General features: G+C 45.7%; 2 protein-coding genes and 2 non-coding genes across 4 annotated transcripts; all 4 read right to left on the reverse strand.

The window, feature by feature from the left end:
• Window positions 1–2,152: 2,152 nt before the first annotated feature.
• On the reverse strand, window positions 2,153–12,403 carry pdcl (phosducin-like). The gene is made up of 14 exons (XM_062559018.1): window positions 12,214–12,403; window positions 11,998–12,081; window positions 10,511–10,627; window positions 9,591–9,731; window positions 9,348–9,491; window positions 8,915–9,096; window positions 8,742–8,825; window positions 8,311–8,557; window positions 7,738–8,024; window positions 7,007–7,154; window positions 6,541–6,899; window positions 4,197–4,380; window positions 3,924–4,105; window positions 2,153–3,206 (listed from the first exon to the last, which is right to left on the reverse strand). The coding sequence occupies exons 1-14, from the start codon at window positions 12,218–12,220 to the stop codon at window positions 2,640–2,642; spliced, it is 2,733 nt and encodes a 910-aa protein (XP_062415002.1). The 5' UTR covers window positions 12,221–12,403; the 3' UTR covers window positions 2,153–2,639.
• A 2,113-nt stretch (window positions 12,404–14,516) lies between these two features.
• On the reverse strand, window positions 14,517–16,949 carry rpl37 (ribosomal protein L37). Its single transcript, XM_037485465.2, has 4 exons — window positions 16,803–16,949; window positions 15,927–16,062; window positions 15,694–15,778; window positions 14,517–14,627 (listed from the first exon to the last, which is right to left on the reverse strand). Exons 1-4 carry the CDS (start codon window positions 16,803–16,805, stop codon window positions 14,558–14,560), a joined length of 294 nt encoding a protein of 97 aa, XP_037341362.1. The 5' UTR covers window positions 16,806–16,949; the 3' UTR covers window positions 14,517–14,557.
• LOC119227144 (small nucleolar RNA SNORD72) lies at window positions 15,230–15,306 on the reverse strand. The gene has a single exon (XR_005121315.2). It is a non-coding gene; the product is annotated as a small nucleolar RNA SNORD72 (small nucleolar RNA).
• Window positions 16,151–16,231, reverse strand: LOC119227145 (small nucleolar RNA SNORD72). The gene has a single exon (XR_005121316.1). It is a non-coding gene; the product is annotated as a small nucleolar RNA SNORD72 (small nucleolar RNA).
• Window positions 16,950–17,383: the final 434 nt, after the last annotated feature.

Below are 17,383 nucleotides of genomic sequence, written 5' to 3' on the forward strand. Positions count from 1 at the left end.
AGAAACAAACGGCTGTCACCTCCCCTTGAGTTTAAGCTGACGGAGCATTCTGCAGTAATCATTTCTGCCGTGGATCACATCTCTTCTGCACGGGACTGACGTGTGCCTGCGAGAGGGGAAGATGTGACTGAGGCCGCGGTGGACGCTATGAGGGGACTGAGGCCCGTGCTTTTCTTCATCCTCTTGGCCCTGCTGCTCCTGCAAAGTCGGGGCTTTGAACTGCAGGACACCATTCATGCACTGATAGAGGAGAACATCCACCTCCACGACCAGCTGGAAAACCTCACCGAGGCCCTCAGGGAACTCAAGCGGATGCTCGTGCATCACTCAAAGGGTACAGTCCTTTTCCATCTACAGGTTAAACTCCAAAAATTAGAGTATTGTGCAAAAGTTCATTTATTTCAGTAATTCAACTAAAACGTCTACCAGGACATTTTAGAGCAGTTCATGCTTCCTCCAGCAGACAAGCTTTATGGAGACGCTGACTTCATTTTCCAGCAGGACTTTGCACTTGCCCACACTGCCAAAACATTTCTGAGATTTTGAATTTGGGGTTTTCATAAGCTGTATGCCATAATCATGCAAAATGATATCAAATAAAGGCTTGAAATATCTTACTTTGCTTGTAATGAATCTATATAATATATTCATTTCACCTTTTAAGTTGATTTACTGAAATAAATGAAGTTTTGCACAATATTCTAATTTTTTGAGTTTCACCTGTATATATAAATAAATAAATTCTTTTAATTAGAATCTTTGGACTAATACTCCGGGACAGCATGTGCATTGTGGGACTGCTGCTGAAATGCAACAAAAAAAACAAGCTCTTTCCCTCAAGGTCAACCCCCCCCCCCCCCCCCTCCCTCCCTCTCTTTAATTTCCTGTTTGTGTCCTGTCTGCTTGCTCTTAATCCTTCCCGTGGCCCCCTTTTCGTCCCGCTACGGCTCTTTCAGAGAACTCTCTCAGTCACTTTTACTCACGACCCAGGTGTGTGTGTGTTTTTTGCCATCCCACACAGACCCGGATCACCGAGAACACCGAGAACATCCGGACGAGGAGGCCCAGCTTCTGTGGGACGAATGGTCAGAACACGGTGCGTGTGTGCCGCCCCCCCCCCCCCATCATGCCAGGCTTACGGTTATATAAGCACCAGAGGGGATGAATCAAGTGCAATGTGAGCTGGATGCTCAACGCGCCGTTTCTCTCCCCCCCCTTTCCACGCAGGCGTCAGCGCGGACACCCATCTTCTGCTGGAGGAGGCCTTCTGCGGACACGACCCGCTGGCCTCGGCCGCCCCCCCCCGCGCCGAGACGACCCTCCCGCTGCTGGCGTCGCTCGGCCTCGCCCTGCTGCTGATGGGCGGCTTCTAGGCGTCACTCGGATGTTCACAGGGAATGTATGCAGCAATAATGATTGAGCAATGAGTTGTGATACGGGGGGGGGAGGAGGGGGGGGGGGGGGGATTAGCTCAAACTGGGCTGCAGTTATTTGGAGTGATTATTGAGTGGATCCGTCTGTGTTAGGGCCAATCGCCACGGGGGGGGGGGGGGGTTCAGTGACCTGGAAAGAAGCATTTTGATGCTAGTGGATCAGCCGAGTGGAAGCGCGTTGAACCTGGTGATCGCTACCATTGTGATGATGATGATATGATTGGAACTCCATAAGGTGACTTGTATAACAACTTAAGCTATGAAACCTGATGAACATTTAGTAGTTTGGATTCCTTGAGAAATGATCATGGGTACAAAAAAAATGTTTGCTTCGGATGTAAAAATACTAAGTTCATTTGAACTTTTGAGCTTTGAATACAGTAAATGGACACTTTTAGGATGCGCTCAAGAATTTAAAACTATTTACTTTGATCGACTGAATAAATAACGTGTTTGAACGTTAATTTAAAGGTGTGCTTCCTGCTACCCCACAAAAAACAATAATTTTTTTTTAAACTTTATTTTTAATGTCTTCGTGTCACATTGTTGAGGGTCTGTTTGGTGCTGAGCGGGTCGTGTGCAGTGGTTTTATCGTAGCATGTTTTCTGAACTCGACTAGAAACGAGCCTTTGATGTAACTCTTCATTTGCAGTACACTTTGTTACCATCGTTTCTCAAATTCAGCTGAAACTGAACTTTTAAAAAAAAAATTACAAAAGTCCGAGTCCAAACAGTTGTTTATTATCCTGACTATTTGAAATGCTACAGCACATATAAAAGTTTTTTAAAAAATGAACAAGTCAGTTTGGGCTGCAGGATTTGGATTCTACAGAGTGAAATATTTAATACAAGAAAAGATGCAAATGAAACAAAACTGTGATTGTGTTTGAACACAATAAATAAATAACTGACAGTCACAGCTGAAACAAAACATTTAAAGTAACATCTACGTCATTCTCACTGCATATAATAAGTTCTCAATTTTAAATCGATTTTAATCAAAAATGTACTTCTAACTAACTTTTGATGGGCCGTGAGGAGAATCCTTCGGCCGTGATCTCTTGTGAGAATTTACTTTTGGTTCTGCTTCGACGCCGGCTGTACCGGGCTCAATCTGTCATCCCACGACGCTCCACATATATCTAAAAAAAAAAAAAAAATCACCTCGACGTGTACACATGTTCCCGGAGGAAATCACTCGCGGCTCTAGTCTATATCGAGGTCGGAGTCGTCGTCGTCGCTCACAGTGTTCTGCACGATGGCTCCGTTGCGGACCGTCTTGGACACGCCGGAGGGCTTGTCGGGCAGCATGCCGTACTCCTGCAGCAGGGCCTCCACGTCCACGGCGAAGAAGTCCTCCCCGAGCTGGTCCGTCACCCGCACAAAGTTGCCGATCAGGTCGCCGCCTTTGTAGACGAGCAGGGCGGGCAGCGCGCTGTCCCTGAACAGCGCGCTGGTGCTGATGGCCGAGCTGCGCACGCCGCAGAATTTGACCAGCGGGTACTCCTGGGCCAGGCACATCAGGCTGCCGCTCATGCTCTCGCAGCCGGGGATGTCGGGCTCGTAGATGTGGATCATGACCAGCGTGCTTTTGTCCTCCTTGTCCAGAGCCTCCAGGAAGTCCTCGCCGCTGGCGAGCTCGTAGACCTGCGCGAAGCGCTTACCGCTGCAGAGCTGGCGCCGCATCTCTTCGATGCGCTGCATGCGGTAGTGCTGGAGGAAGTCCTCGTCGTCCTCGTCCTCCTGGAGCATGTTGTACTCCTGCATGGTCATCTGTGGGGTAGACGAGGGAGAGGCATCAGATTACTGAATGGAATCGTGTTACATTTAAGGAAATGTTGCCTTCTGGGAATCAGATCAGATGATCGATACTGCTCTAATGCCTGTATCATAACGGTCACTCTCCAACCAGCAGATGGTTAGGACGGAAATGGAGGGAAACAGCTAGCTTTGCTCTGTCCACAGGTTACAAAGGCCGCCTAACAAGAACTGTAGATCTCACTCATTACCACATATGTTGTTTGTTTAATCTGAAAAAGTAAAGAAAAAAAAAAAAACACATTTGCAGTTATACAGGCAATTATTTGGCCTATGTGGGATAGTTGCCAGGCAACCGGCAGAAACTCCAGAACCGTACTGGTCACAACCACGCAGTAGTCAAATACAAAAACCCTAATGAAATGTCATGAATCCAATTTTCCTTCTGGAGATTACATTTATTCCACATTGGCTAATTAGGACTATAATAAACTTGCAAAGTGAAACAAAATGTGACACCAAATGCATTAATCCATAATTAGTTCATGGAGGTGCTGGGATTCCACTTTGTTAATGAGGTTGTATTTAAATAATATCCTGCCTGTATTTCCCACTGGATGCGTCCCGTTGGCGAGGGTGGCACAGTTCAAAGAGTGAGTGGAGTGCCAGTTAGGAGAGGAACAGGAATCTCTCAAGCATTTCCTTCTTTTACATATCTATCGTTGTCCTTACTTTGCCTTTGATTTTCTCCTTCAGCTCTTTCTGTTTGTCTTTGTCTTTTTCCAAGTCCAGATCAGAGCGGCAGGTCATCGACAGCTTCTTGATCAGTCGTTCCATCTCTTGTTTCTGCTCTTGTTTCTGCTCCACCTCCAGCTGCTTGTACTTCCTCCAGTCATTGATGACACCCTTTGGTCCTGAGAGAGAATAGTCAGTTTTACCATCACGTTTGCACACGGTGATCTTATTTAGAAAGTACTTTTCCTTCGTGTGTGCTTGTATAAGTACCTGTGTTGACAGCACTTCCATCCGCGCTGTATTCTATTTCCGGCTCCTCGACGTTAGCGTCTCGGATGGTCTTGTTCTCCCCATCCTCTTCCTCGTTGTCACTGCCTTCATCCTCGCTGCTGCTGTAGTAGTACTGCAGCTTCTCCCCCAGAAGTCTGTCATCCAGAGTCGTCATGACAACGGCTCAACTGAGGGCAGAAGTTCTCAATGTTTTAGATAGAAGAATAAACGGAAACACGCTGAAATACCTAACAACACAAATCACAGTCTCATTTTTGAGCTTTGCTTATACCTAATACCCAAAACTATTTGAATAGAAAAGGTGGCCTCTGTGTTGTTTTTGTTTAAAAAAAAAAAGAAAAAAAAAAAGGACTAAATTTAGTCTAAACCTCTACAGATTAACAGCTGATATCAGTGTTTGTGAAACGGCACAAAGCAGCAGTTAGTGGAGCAGAATGATTGACAGCCCCCCCCCCCCCCCCCCAAGCTGTTATGGGTCAGACAGAAAGGGCTTATGTCCAAAAATAGGACACCTGCATTATACATAGCTTATGAGAAGTGTGTCAACAATACGGAGAGGTCTTTAATGATGCACTGAACCTTGAGTAAGGCAACAAATATGTGCACAGACAGAGGGATGCGGACGCCACCCGAAGGAAGGAAGGAAAACGAAAGAAAACTAATGTTACAGTGGCTCTGCTTGATATGGTGGCCACATTGCTCCACACTCAATAAAATGTACTCAACACAGGTATCACACGGTAGGGGCGAAGGCCCGCGGCACACACTGTTCACTGTTAGCTAACTGTTAGCTAACTGTTAGCTGCATTCTCTATATGAATTGCTCGCGATGTGACAGCTACGACGGAGAGCATCAACATCGGATGGACATTGCTGGACCGTTCTGCGCTGCATTTGGCAGTTTTTTCCCAAGTGGAATGAGGATAGAGGCAATCCAATAATCTCGTGGAGGATGTAGGGCACGGGTCGAACCGGCCGCCGCAGTTTGCGTTTGAGATCGTGAGCTAACGTTCGGTTAGCATTAACAGCCGTCAACCGAGCTAACGTCACTCGCAGTGCACTGCCTCAGTAGCTAGCTATAAACCGATGTAACATTATACAACACTAGATAATCATAATAATATCCATTACTCACCGTACCTTGATTCTATGACCAGCTAAGGTTCTTAAAATATCATCAACTCCCAAAGCTCACTGCTGTTAATCTGCTCGTTTAGCTGCCGCAAAGCACTCTCCCGTAGTGCGTTGCCTTCACGGATAACACAAATGTCGTAATTAGGAAATACAAGCGCAACGATAACGGACGTTTAGCTGATATATTCGCGGTTTAAGATATTTGTATTGTGTAGATATAACAGGAAATTGGCATCGCTTACTCTTTAATGATAGTAACAAATTTGTAAGCTCATACATTGCGCCAACAATTGCATTAATTAAAACGTTGTTTAGTTAGAATTCAACACTTCAATGTAACCATAAGAACTCATATTGGCTAAGCTGTGAAGTTAATTATTGTGGTTTTGTCAACTAAATATGTGATTCAAAGTATGTAGTGTGACGGGTTCACATTCTAACCGTGTAACCGTGCATTCAAGTGAGACTTTACGGAAAGCACTTAAAGGCAACGCGGTACCACGGTTCATCCGGGTTCCTTTCACTGACCCAGGAAATGCAGGAAGATGCTGGAATTGTTATTATGGAGTTTTCAACTTCTTAACTAGAGGGCAACGTGGTACAACTTGCTACAACAAAACAATGCTGGGAGACAGAATTTACCAAGAGAACATTTTTAACTTCACCATATTTTCCAGTACTATAATACCTATAATAATAGAATCATACACTCTTCCTATCGTTATTAGAATATGAATAGAAAAGTAAAAACTAAATAGAATAGAGGTTAAATAGAAACCACAAGTAAGTACCTCGCAAAAAATATCTTATCTATTGAGCGGTGACATGATGCAACAGGTTCCACTTTGCTAGACGTTGATGAGCTCATGTGGGAGTTTCTCACATGCACTGTTACTGAAAAGTACACAGTCGTAGCCCTGCTTTTAAATCTTCAGCAGCATCTCATTTTTGTTAAAAAAAAAAAAAAAATTCAGAGCCAAAAGGTTTTCTGGGTTTTCAAACATCGCTGTGCCTCTTGTTTATTATCGTCATTATTCAGCCTCAAGAAACACATGATTTTTCAGGGACATTCAGACAACCACGACTGCCTTTCTCTCTACACAAACATCTTTTATTTGATTGTCAGCAGCCCTCTTTACCAAAACATATGGATCTTAAACCATACCCTTCTGGGGTTTGCAAAGAATCAAAGCTCATCGGTCCTTGTTTTGCTGTCACCATTCCCTCGCTTGGATTGCTCCTCTGTTGGTATCCTGAACGACGTATAGGGACAAGTCCTCGTGTTCTGACAGACCAGCTTCTTCAGCGTGGCCGAGTTCACTATGTCAAAGCCCACTTTGCCCCCAAACGTGCTGGGCTTCCAGTAGCTCGGTGAGCAAATAGGGTTTCCAAGGAGCCCTTTGAGGGAGAAAGGGGCCCCCATCTCCACCATGCTCTCTCCAAAAATGGCGCCCTGGCGCGTTTTCTCCAACAACATGCCGGGATAAAATTCCATAGCATCGATATCCCCGTAGAGCTCTTCAAGCTCGCGGGCAATCTCCTCGTTATCTGCAAACGGTAACCACAAATAACGAATAAAGTTAATAAAATAATCCAACAATCCAATGAGATCAACGACTAATCGACGGCTTTGCAGCTGGACACTTGGGATTTACCCGTGAATTCTCTGAAGGACGTGTACGGCTTGAGGTTGAAGCGCTTCCTGTACTCGTTGAAGGGCTGCATGCGGAGTTGGCGGGACTCCTTGATGGTCACCACGGCCACTTTGGTCATGGCGGCATTGATGTTATAGCCACCGCCGACCTGCCCGGGAAAAAAAGGTTTGAGACTTAAGTATCTTATGGAGAAACGGACAGAAGTCGAAATGCTGCATTCTTAGCTTAGAATTCACAACAAACACAATAATAGACACAATAATACTCATAATAATGACGACGTCCTTTGTTCACAATGGATTTGTCTGGGTTGCATGTGATTACATTTAAGAGTTTATGCCAATATGGGCTCCGGAAAAGAAGTGTTTCAGAGGAAAAGCGTTTTAGGAAAAAATACATATTTTCACGGCCAGTCCGTGCATTTGTTTCTCTTTAAAAAAAATTGTAGATGCGACTGTTATTGCAAGTCTGCCCTATTTTTTCGTTTTTATTTCCCAATAAAAAGTTGTTGGTACAACTACGAAGTACGAGACAAACCTCAGCTTGGCTAAACTAAATATTAACCAAGTGCCCTCAGAACTCAACTTTTATCACTTGATGCACACCTAATACATATTGATACACACATGATACTGTTTGAAGCGTGCAATCCTGCAGATTGAATTGAATAGTTCCAATAAAAAGAGTTTATTCTAATTGTCAGAACTTTCACTCCACGGGTGTTTTGTTACCTGGCCTGCGACCTGCCGAGAGAAGGCATCCACCATCTTCTCAACGCCGTAGTTGGTGAGCACGGAGTTGTTGAAGAGGAACTGCTGGTAGGACAGTTCGTCTCCGTTGATGAGGAAGCTGTCGGGCATCAGGGGGTGCCAGTGGTACAGCTGACTGAACTCCAGAGCGATGCGGTTGCCGTACTGGAAGCCGGAGTCGAACAGCAGGGTGGGATCGAACTTCAACTGCAGCAGGTAGCCGCTGAGGTGCTGCACGTACTCCTCGATCACTATTTTGATCGTCTCGCCTGAGGGGGGGGGGGGGCGCGGAGACACGAATGAGGCGGGCGGGTTTAAGTCAAATTGAAGTTAAGCCATCTCATTAAAGTGAAATTGCAGAGCAGATACTGAGCGGTGACACGATGCAACAGGTTCCACTCTGCTAGACGTTGATGAGCTCATGTGGGAGTTTCTCACATGCACAGTTACTGAAATGTACACAGTTCGAAGCCCTGCTTTTAAAGGTGCTGTATATAATATAATACTAGCCGACACGTATTCCCAAAATTCCGTCAAAGTTTCCGTGCGGCTCACCGATGATGACGAGGCGCGTGGTCTGGAAGAGCTGCTCGTCGTCCCAGGTGGGATGCTCCGCCTTCAGGACGTCGCACACTCGGTTGTGCTCCCGCAGCCACAGCGTGGCGAACATCCCGAGACCCGGCAGCAGCCCATACACCTCCTGACCGATGGCCATCTGGGCCTTGGGAGGGACCCCCGGGGGGTAGCTCATCCGAACGGGGGCATCCACCACAGAGGGAGGGTACATCTGGCCCTTGACCAACTGAAGGGGACAAAATGGGGGGCTTTATCAGTGTGTTGTGTAGGCAACATTCACCCCAATAGATCCAGTGAAATGATGAAAAATCCACAGCGCTGAGTGAAAAGTGTTATTTTTCTAATCTTTATTATCTTTAATCTAACATGTGCAGGTTCGCCTTTGTGCTTTTTTCTTTTGATTCTCCCACCTGATACTTGAGCTTTCCGTCCTTGTGGAGCCTGAGCCGAAGCTGACGTTGCAGGTTGTCTCCGTAAACGTGCCCTGCATCCACCTGCACGGGGGGAGGGGGAGATAATGTTAATATTACTTATAATATATTAATATTGACAGCATGAATGCAAATGGAAAGAAGGTGGTTACCCCGTGCGCTAGAGCCTTGGTGAAACCCACGCCCATGCGGTTGTAGGTCTTAAAGAACTGGTGGGTGAAGTGCTGGGCGAAGAAGGCGAACAGAAGGTTGGAGCCCTGGGGGTCGGGCCTGAACGTCCTTCTCTTCAGCAGCCTCTCCACCAGCAGCTCAGGGTCGGGCAGACCGGCCTCGCCTGGAAGTGGGGTTGTGGGGGGGGGGGGGGGGGGTGGGGGGAGGACGTCACGCGGTGCACGTGGGAACACAGATACGCTGCTGCGCTTCCAGTCAAAACAGCACTGATACGTATAACACATTGTGCCGCCCCCCCCCAAGGTCAACAAACGGCATCCGTGCCTGTTCTGCGTTCATATATTTTGGAGCTAATGCCAAAAAAATACTTGGGTTCGGTACAGAGAGCAAAACAATACATTTATCGAGGCTGACCTTTGACCCCTAGAGGTGTGGGGCAGTCCTTCGGCACTGGGGGCAGAATCCGAGTGTAGTAGCTCAGATTATAGTAGGATTCCCAGCTCAGGTAGCCATATTTAGAGTTGTAGGTTGGAGGGCTGGGTATTAAGTTGGCCCTTACTGTTAATAAAAAAATAAGAAAAAAAAAGTTATTCAACACTTTGAATTTGAGAAAACCCAGAATGAATTTCATCGAATGAATCATCAGCTGATCCGGACCTGTGAGGACCAGCCGCATGAGGACGTTCTGCAGGAAGGAGGAGTTGATGACGTCCCAGAGCCAGTTAAAGTGTGTGAGAACGTAATGCAGCACATCTGGACTGGGCTTCACCAGCAGACGCACTCTGGTCCAGAACTCCGCTGTGGTGGGAGGACACGTTGAAAAAAAATTGACTTCTTCTTCTTACGGGAAGTTAGACTAAGTGGAAAGAAATTCCCTCAGCTGCTCAAAGTCAATAAAAAAACTGAGTAGAAGAGGAAGCTGGAGGCCAGGTCTGGATCTAATGACACGCTCCGGGCCCCCAAAAGTGTCGATGCTTTGAGCTGATCAGACTGAACATTTTATTTTAGGTAATGCTCCATTTAAACACAATGGATATAATAAAGGCTCATAAAAGGTCCTGCTGTATTCTTTTTTCCTATTACCTTCATTATCCAGCAAATGGCTCCCTTTTTGGAAACATCTTATCTCCAAAATCCTAACCATGATCCTAAAGTGTTTCAATCCCCTTACCTGTTGCCCAATCCTTTCCCCCCCCCCCCCCCCCCATCCCCCCATCTACTCCTACTTCCCCGTAGTCTCAGATGAAATCTAAGTGACGGCCTGGTGAGTGTTACGTTACTGCCGCCAAAACCACCCAGAGCACATACGTGGTCTGGTGAGGAGATCAGCAGAAGTCGTTCTGGTCCAGCTGGTCTCGTTCTGGCTGCTGGCCCTGTTTCCAAATATTTGCGTCTGGACCAGAAGTACAAACTCTGTAACCCGGGGCAGGGTCGGGGTAGGGGTGGGGGGCTCGGTTCCACTATAATGCCGACTGAACAAAATGATATAACCCATTTTTCTTGTCCCGAACATCAAATGTGTTGAGAATGCAATAACAAGGGCGGAGACGGGGGGGGGGGGGGGGGGGGCAACTCACGGACGGTGCAGTTCTCTCCGCTGTAGCCGGTACGCGTGCAGTCACACTCGTACTTGTCCTCGCCGTACCTCACGCACACACCCCAGTGCTGACAAGGGAAATAGCAGCACGGGTTCACTGTGGGGAACAACACAAAGAAGACGCTGCACATCACGGAGGTCAAACGGCGTCAAACACGTAACATCTGCGCAAACTTGGACCCTCGTCTCGGAAACATCAGTCTTTTGGCCAGACAAGAGGCGTGGACCCACTTTCAATCAACGTGATAAACAACTGCCGTCCAAGTGATGTAATTTACTCCCGCTCCACTCAGGAAATGTGATCAGTATCCTGAATGGAGAGTGTTTCGGCTGCAAAGACCACCAACGTCATGTTGAAAGATTTCTTATGAGGTTCTATAGACTTGTTCTGTTTAGTTAGTTGTATTAAGGGTAACAGCGGAGATATTCATCTTTTCATGACGAAAGGTACTTACAGACGTGATGACGGAGGTGTGAGACATTGCATGAACACACACACACACACATTCCTTCCTCCTAAAACATATACACAGGTTACAACACGTTGATAGAAATAGTTAAAAGCCCCTGCCCTGCAGATATGTGAACTGTGTAATCATTGATAACCCATCCAGGATATGCCAAAGCTTCCTGCATCAAATCCAAATACGCATGCAAAAACATGTCCCCCCCAGTGTCCCAACCCCAGAAACACACAGATCTGCGACGGAATCTGACTGCTATGTAAACGACGCAGACGCTTTCCAACGCACAGCGATTCAAATCTCACACGCAGGGAGGAAACTCGAGCCATGGCACCGCTTGGCAGGTCGTAAAAGAAGAAGAAAAAAAAACGCATGAAAAGAGAGAGGAGGTGAAACTATTTGTTCACCTGTGTGAGAGCAGGGAGTGTGAGGTGTGTTTGGGTGGGTGGGGGTTGGGGGAGGGGGATAGGAGGGGGTTGGGAGTTGTCCGTACAGGTCAGGCTACACATGTCGGGCAGGAAAAGTCTGCCTGGCTAGAATTTAATTCATACAGGAATTATACTATTATATTTGAATATAATGCATAAAATTTAGGAATAAACAATAAATAAATCTCGCTTCATTAGAACGATCTCACTGCTTTGGTCCAATCCGCAATCAGGCCACCCCACGCTAGTCTTTCCTTATCAATCAGTCAACATGAGAAGGAAACCCGATGCAACTGCGAAGGCTATTATTTGGGGCAGTGTCCCTTGATGAATGAGCTGATGAATTGTGTAATTGTTCTAGAGGAGGGCTTGCCAGGGCCTGCCTTTGTTCTTTGGGGTTAGTGGAATGTCTGTGAGCCTCTAATGGCAGCTCAACCAAAGGACATCCAAAGAAAACCAAGGGTACAAGGGTTTCCCGACAAGTCGCCCATTGGACGCTTTCAGGGCAGAAAGTACTCCGACTGACCGATGTTTACAGGGTAATGGAGGAATAGGCCCATTGACCTGTCACCTACCCGTGTCTGGGGTAACTTCATCCCCGCGGCAAGCAGGCTCCCGCAACAGCAAGAGCAGAACACACACTGATCCTAGGACAGAGGCTGCAAAAACACTTCCACGTCAATTCTTTTTTTTTCTTCTTGTTGTTGTTCTTGTTCAGTACCAGAAAAGCGAGCAAAAAACCCAGAATCAAACCAGAACCACGAGCGACGGAGAACCAGGCGTGTACTTACATCTCATCACAGCAGATCGGTTCAGGAGAATGTCATGCCAAACTGCCGGAGAAGTGGGAGAAACGTGTACCAGTCCAGGGGAGGAGGAGGAGGAGGAGGAGGAGGTGGAGGAGGACAGCCGCAGGTTACGTCCTGTCTGTGAGTGGTTCACCTGGAGAAAGGGACGGAGACTCCAGTGCGGTGCGCCTTTACGCGTCCTGGTCGCCGCCTCTCACGCAGGATCGCTCCACACTGCGACGCTGCCGTGGAATGTGTCCTCCCCCTCCTGCTCCCCTCGTTTTATTAAACAACCTTCACATGGCAGCCGGAGTTAGGAGGAAACAGTTGGATGTGATGAAAGCAAAACATCCGAGATATTTTTTTCTTCGGGTTCAAAGCCAGCACAAAATATTACTTTTTTACTTAACTGTTACAATACGGGTTGGTTATAAGGGCCTAGAAATAATAAAAGTTCATCCTTAAAATGCGTTGCATCCCAAAATATTCAATGCACGGGGGCTTCTTAACGCATCATTTGCACATTAAAATGGGAGGTGCAGAAAATAGAGTTACGTCATTCCTCGAGTCGGTGTCGTTGGTGCGTGGCATGTATCACTCCGCACTGAAGACAGCAGCAGGAAGGGCGCCGCTAAAAGGTCAAAAGGTCAAAGCAAAGAAGACGTGTCCGGACGGCGTGGATGGAATGGAAGATCTCACCTCTGACCCCAAAGCGCGTAGGGTTGTGTGTGCCCTAAGCAGGAAGCATTATGACGAGGCCTTTTCACCCCCCCAAAAAACGCTTTACTTACATGTAAAGTCAGTTTTGATATAGAAGTTGTATTTTTCACACAGTTTGTTTTTGGAAAGATGCAGTGAAGAGAAGAGTGAGAATGCAAACACTGCAGTAGAATATTGATAATGGGTATACATCCAGGTAAAGAACGAGTGCGGTGCAAATGGCACATTAATTACAGATTAAGTGTAGGGAAACTGGCAGAGGTACAAGTTTAAAATGCAAAATCATGAAATAGTTGCCACGGGTGGAGTGTTATCTTTGCAGTGGAGAAAAAACAGCTGGGATTCAGAGAGAGATTTGTTTGAGAAACATTGCTTCTGTTAAATGCTTGCACACTTATAGAAGCCAGACTCTCCTCCTGCAGCGCAAGGTTGCAGATAATTGGCACATTTGATGTTGACATTGTGGAGGCCGGTTCTGGGAATTGGGGGGGGGGGGAACACAGCTCGGAGGTCCCTCAAAGGCGTTAAACGTATAGCAGAGTTTGAAACAGTTCCATCACATTAGGCCCAGATGTCTCTCTTCACCGTGGAGGTCTCATTTGACGGCATCCAGCTGCCCGCCTTAAAGCACTAACCTTTTTACTGATTAATAAATCTCAGCATTGCTTGGGTGGGGATAAATATTTAGACTTGTTTTGTTGTTGACGAGGTTCAGGAACTGGTGCTCTGCCACTAGAGGTTTTCGTCCAGCTGCACGTTTACCAAGTGAAGCAGGGAGGGAGACTGGTCTTCAAAGCGTGCAAACATTTCACCGGAGGCCCAGTGGAAGCTTTACAGGAGCCATTGGGTGGATGGTATTTAGAGGACTTTGATCTCAATCTCCACTAAGCAACGGGTATGGTAAAGAGTGCTGAAATGGTTGCCACATCGGCACCAACTTAAGCCAAAAATAAATAAATCTCAGGGTTCCCCAAGTAGAGAAAACACAACATTTCAGCTGGTTATCAGTGTGTTTGAAGTCTTTGACATGCATCATGTGAGGCCTTGGCAGGGTGTGCATCAAAAGTTCACCAATACGCAAGACGTGGCTCTTCAAATAAACAGAAATGCATTCATGCACCTCAGAAGGCTCCACAAGTATGAGATAAGTTAATTTAAAGTATGTATACTTTAAAGTTAAAAAGTACACTGAATGATTTGGCAAATGAAAAAAAAAACACTGTTCAAGGAGAGCGGCACATGAACATTTTCTTCCAGCCAGATTTTTTAAAGGCTTTTGGCAAGAATGTTTCCCTCAAGAGCTCTTCTGATACGACTGCATCATGGGTTTATCTTAGCAACCACATCAACAGCTAATCTAGTTACTTTGTGAATCAGCGGTTTCCCAACGATCTCACTGCAAAACTACCAACATTAACACAATAGTTCACATTTATGGAAACTCATTTATTTCATGTTTGGTTTAGATTTGACACAAAAAAATCCCTTTTACTAGAGATATGGACAAATGAACTGAGAGGGAATCTATTAACTCTGTCGCTTCCACTGGACAATGAAGATTATAGATCAAGAGAAAAGACTGAAACTCCGATTTAACATCACATTTATTCAAAACAAAATGTGTATTTTAGGATGAGCTGGAGGCGGCCACTGCTGCACGTTTGGGTTTGGGGGTGGTTCCTTCCCTGAAACCATTCCTGGGAAACAACATAGAAAAAGAGGGTTTATGCAGGAAATTGCAATTCCAGCAGTGATCCAAAGCATTTGCAAATAGTTTCATGCCCCACAGTTTACCAGAAATGCTGGGAAGTCCGACTGTTGGGTAAACCAGCGAGATAACTAGCTAAAACAATCACAGCTGTAGAGATGATTCATTCTAAAATCATAAATATTTAGATCTTCTTGATTTGTTTGAAAGACAAGTTGGAATAAATAAATCTGTGGCACGAATGACAAGGGTTACGTCTGTGCCCTTTCTTAACTAATGAGTCACCAACAACAACCAGGAGTTCGTTGAATTCCAATTTACAGAGATGTGTCATTTAATCTAATTAAATATACCACTAGACAGATTTAACCATCAACTGCTCAGTTTCAGCAAAGCGAGTCAGTTTAAGTTTGAACGAAACACTCCTGAACTTGAACATTAAATTTAAGCCACATCTTCAACTACCCACCTGAATGTGGCACGACTGCAGTATTAGTAAAGAGAGTAAACCTTCAGCACAACAAACCTAAATAGAGCTACACTCACAGAAGTGTAAATGATCTTAAGATCGTACCTGATCTTAGACAATAAAGCTTACCTCAGAAAATATTGATATCATATAGAAATCATTTGTTCAGACATTTATTTTTCACCATCATCGGTAAGCAGTATTAAGTCTTAATAAACCATATCAAATATGTTCTGGATAATGCTCCGGCATTTATATAAACACACCAGTGTCAGTTAATTTAAAAATCAAATAACCGAAAACCAAGGCTAGTGGCAATATCTGCTTCCTCTTGGCAGATAAAATATCAGATTGAGGGATTTTGCTTATATTGCAGGTCCAATGTTTGTAGTTGATAAAACATTCGAGTGTGCTCACCGCATTGAACGGTTTTATGAGTGATCTAAGGCTAACACATTTTCACTGTGGTCTTTGGCGTATTGATTATAAATAACTATTAGCATAAAGCTATACCTTTCTGAAAACAGCAGCGAACTATAGAAACACTCGATCTCACCAAATATACAAGCGCTAAAGACCATCTCACCTGAACCTGCGGTAGACGACCTTCAGGTGTCTCAGACGGCCGGTACCAGTTGTGTTTCTCCTCTTGGCCTTAGCGCTCCAGTTATCTGCAAAAACAAATACATCAGCATGAATCAAAAGCAAGACGTGTGACCAGACGCCTGCGATTAATAACTCAATTGCGGCACGTTCGACCAGACCAGCTCAAACGGCACACTCGTTTTGGGTGAAAGGACGAGGTGTTCGGTGCCTTACACTTTCTCTTGCGCTTCTCGGGGTAGCCACACTTGCCACAGGAGGACTTCTGCAGGTGGTAAGCCTTGGACCCGCAACGACGGCACAGGGTGTGCGTCTTGTTCCGGCGCTTACCGAAGGAGGAGGTTCCCTTGGTCTGAGGAAATGAGATAATTGAGAAAGAGAAAGAAGGATCACAGACGATTCCGCCAAATACTTGGTCCACAGGTCACGGGGTCTTGGCGGTCTTGTCTCAGTAACAAAGATGAATTCACTGGAAATCATATGTTCAGACATTTGTTTTTTGAAAACATCACTGACAAGACTCGGCCCGCAACTTCCGACACTTGGCTACAGGTGACCCAATATTAATTTGAAAATTAAGCCCTATTTTAATTGATACGGAAACCCACATTTTAGACAACATACCCGTCTGCGGCTGCATTAAAGAGTCAGCGGGGAGGCAACCGGTGCATCGACAGCAGAAGCACATTCAGAGCCGGATGAAGCGGCTAGCTAGCAATGCTAACCACTATGGAATAGCTAGCCCGCAAACCCAATTAAGCCGGCTACATTTACACGACGGATAAAAACAATTCGTTCTTTCAGTTAATTCTACCGGGTGTGACTCAAGATTCCCTACGTTACGAGATCTTTTTACGGCAAACGTGGGCCCCTTCTGTGCCCCGAATCTCAATGCTACGGGCAGCAAATGAACGCTGGCTCGACGCAACAAGAACGGCGATAATCGTATTAAAACCAATCTTCATCTCAAGCAATACTTCACCCGTACGCTTACGGGGTTCATTCAAACATTTAAAACCAACACATCGCGACAGATAGACGCCTAAATGCATAGATGTTAACAGATTTCTGTCTGACAACGTTCCAACGTACCATTTTCGTCCGCTGGCTAAGGGAAAAGAGACCGGAAGAGGGTCCCGCGACGCATAAAATCACATCCGCGCTGCTTCCTGTGTTACACAGAAATGTGACCCCGAGTAGCACTTAGCTAATATGCTAACGGCGTATGTGTATGAGAAAGGGAGCGTTCGTTTAATTTCCCTCACTGTACATGAAATGGACTTATTCATGAAGCATCATTAAGACAGTGTAAACCGATGTAATTATAACAACCAGGGCATTATTCTTGATGATTTTGTTGCTTGTGGGGCAGGATAACAGTAAACATTTGTAGCACATGTATTAATTAAAGTCAAGCAGTGGTATTATGAATGAGGGTAATATAAACTTGTTAGGTGGATTCGTGTTTATAGATGAGGCTTCAGGTCCCACAATATCATCCAATCTTTGTTTCAAGATACAACCGTAGGCCATAGTTTTACCACTACAACAAAAACATCAAGTCAATGGAGCTTGGCAAAATAATTGAACATAAAGTAGATGCCTTGTGTCTTGGGCTTGTTAAGTTGTCGTCATCGGAACGGCGGGGGGGGGGGGCGGGGATGGATATGCTC

Source organism: Pungitius pungitius, chromosome 18 (genome assembly GCF_949316345.1).
Source record: "Pungitius pungitius chromosome 18, fPunPun2.1, whole genome shotgun sequence".
Taxonomy (NCBI): Eukaryota; Metazoa; Chordata; class Actinopteri; order Perciformes; family Gasterosteidae; genus Pungitius; species Pungitius pungitius.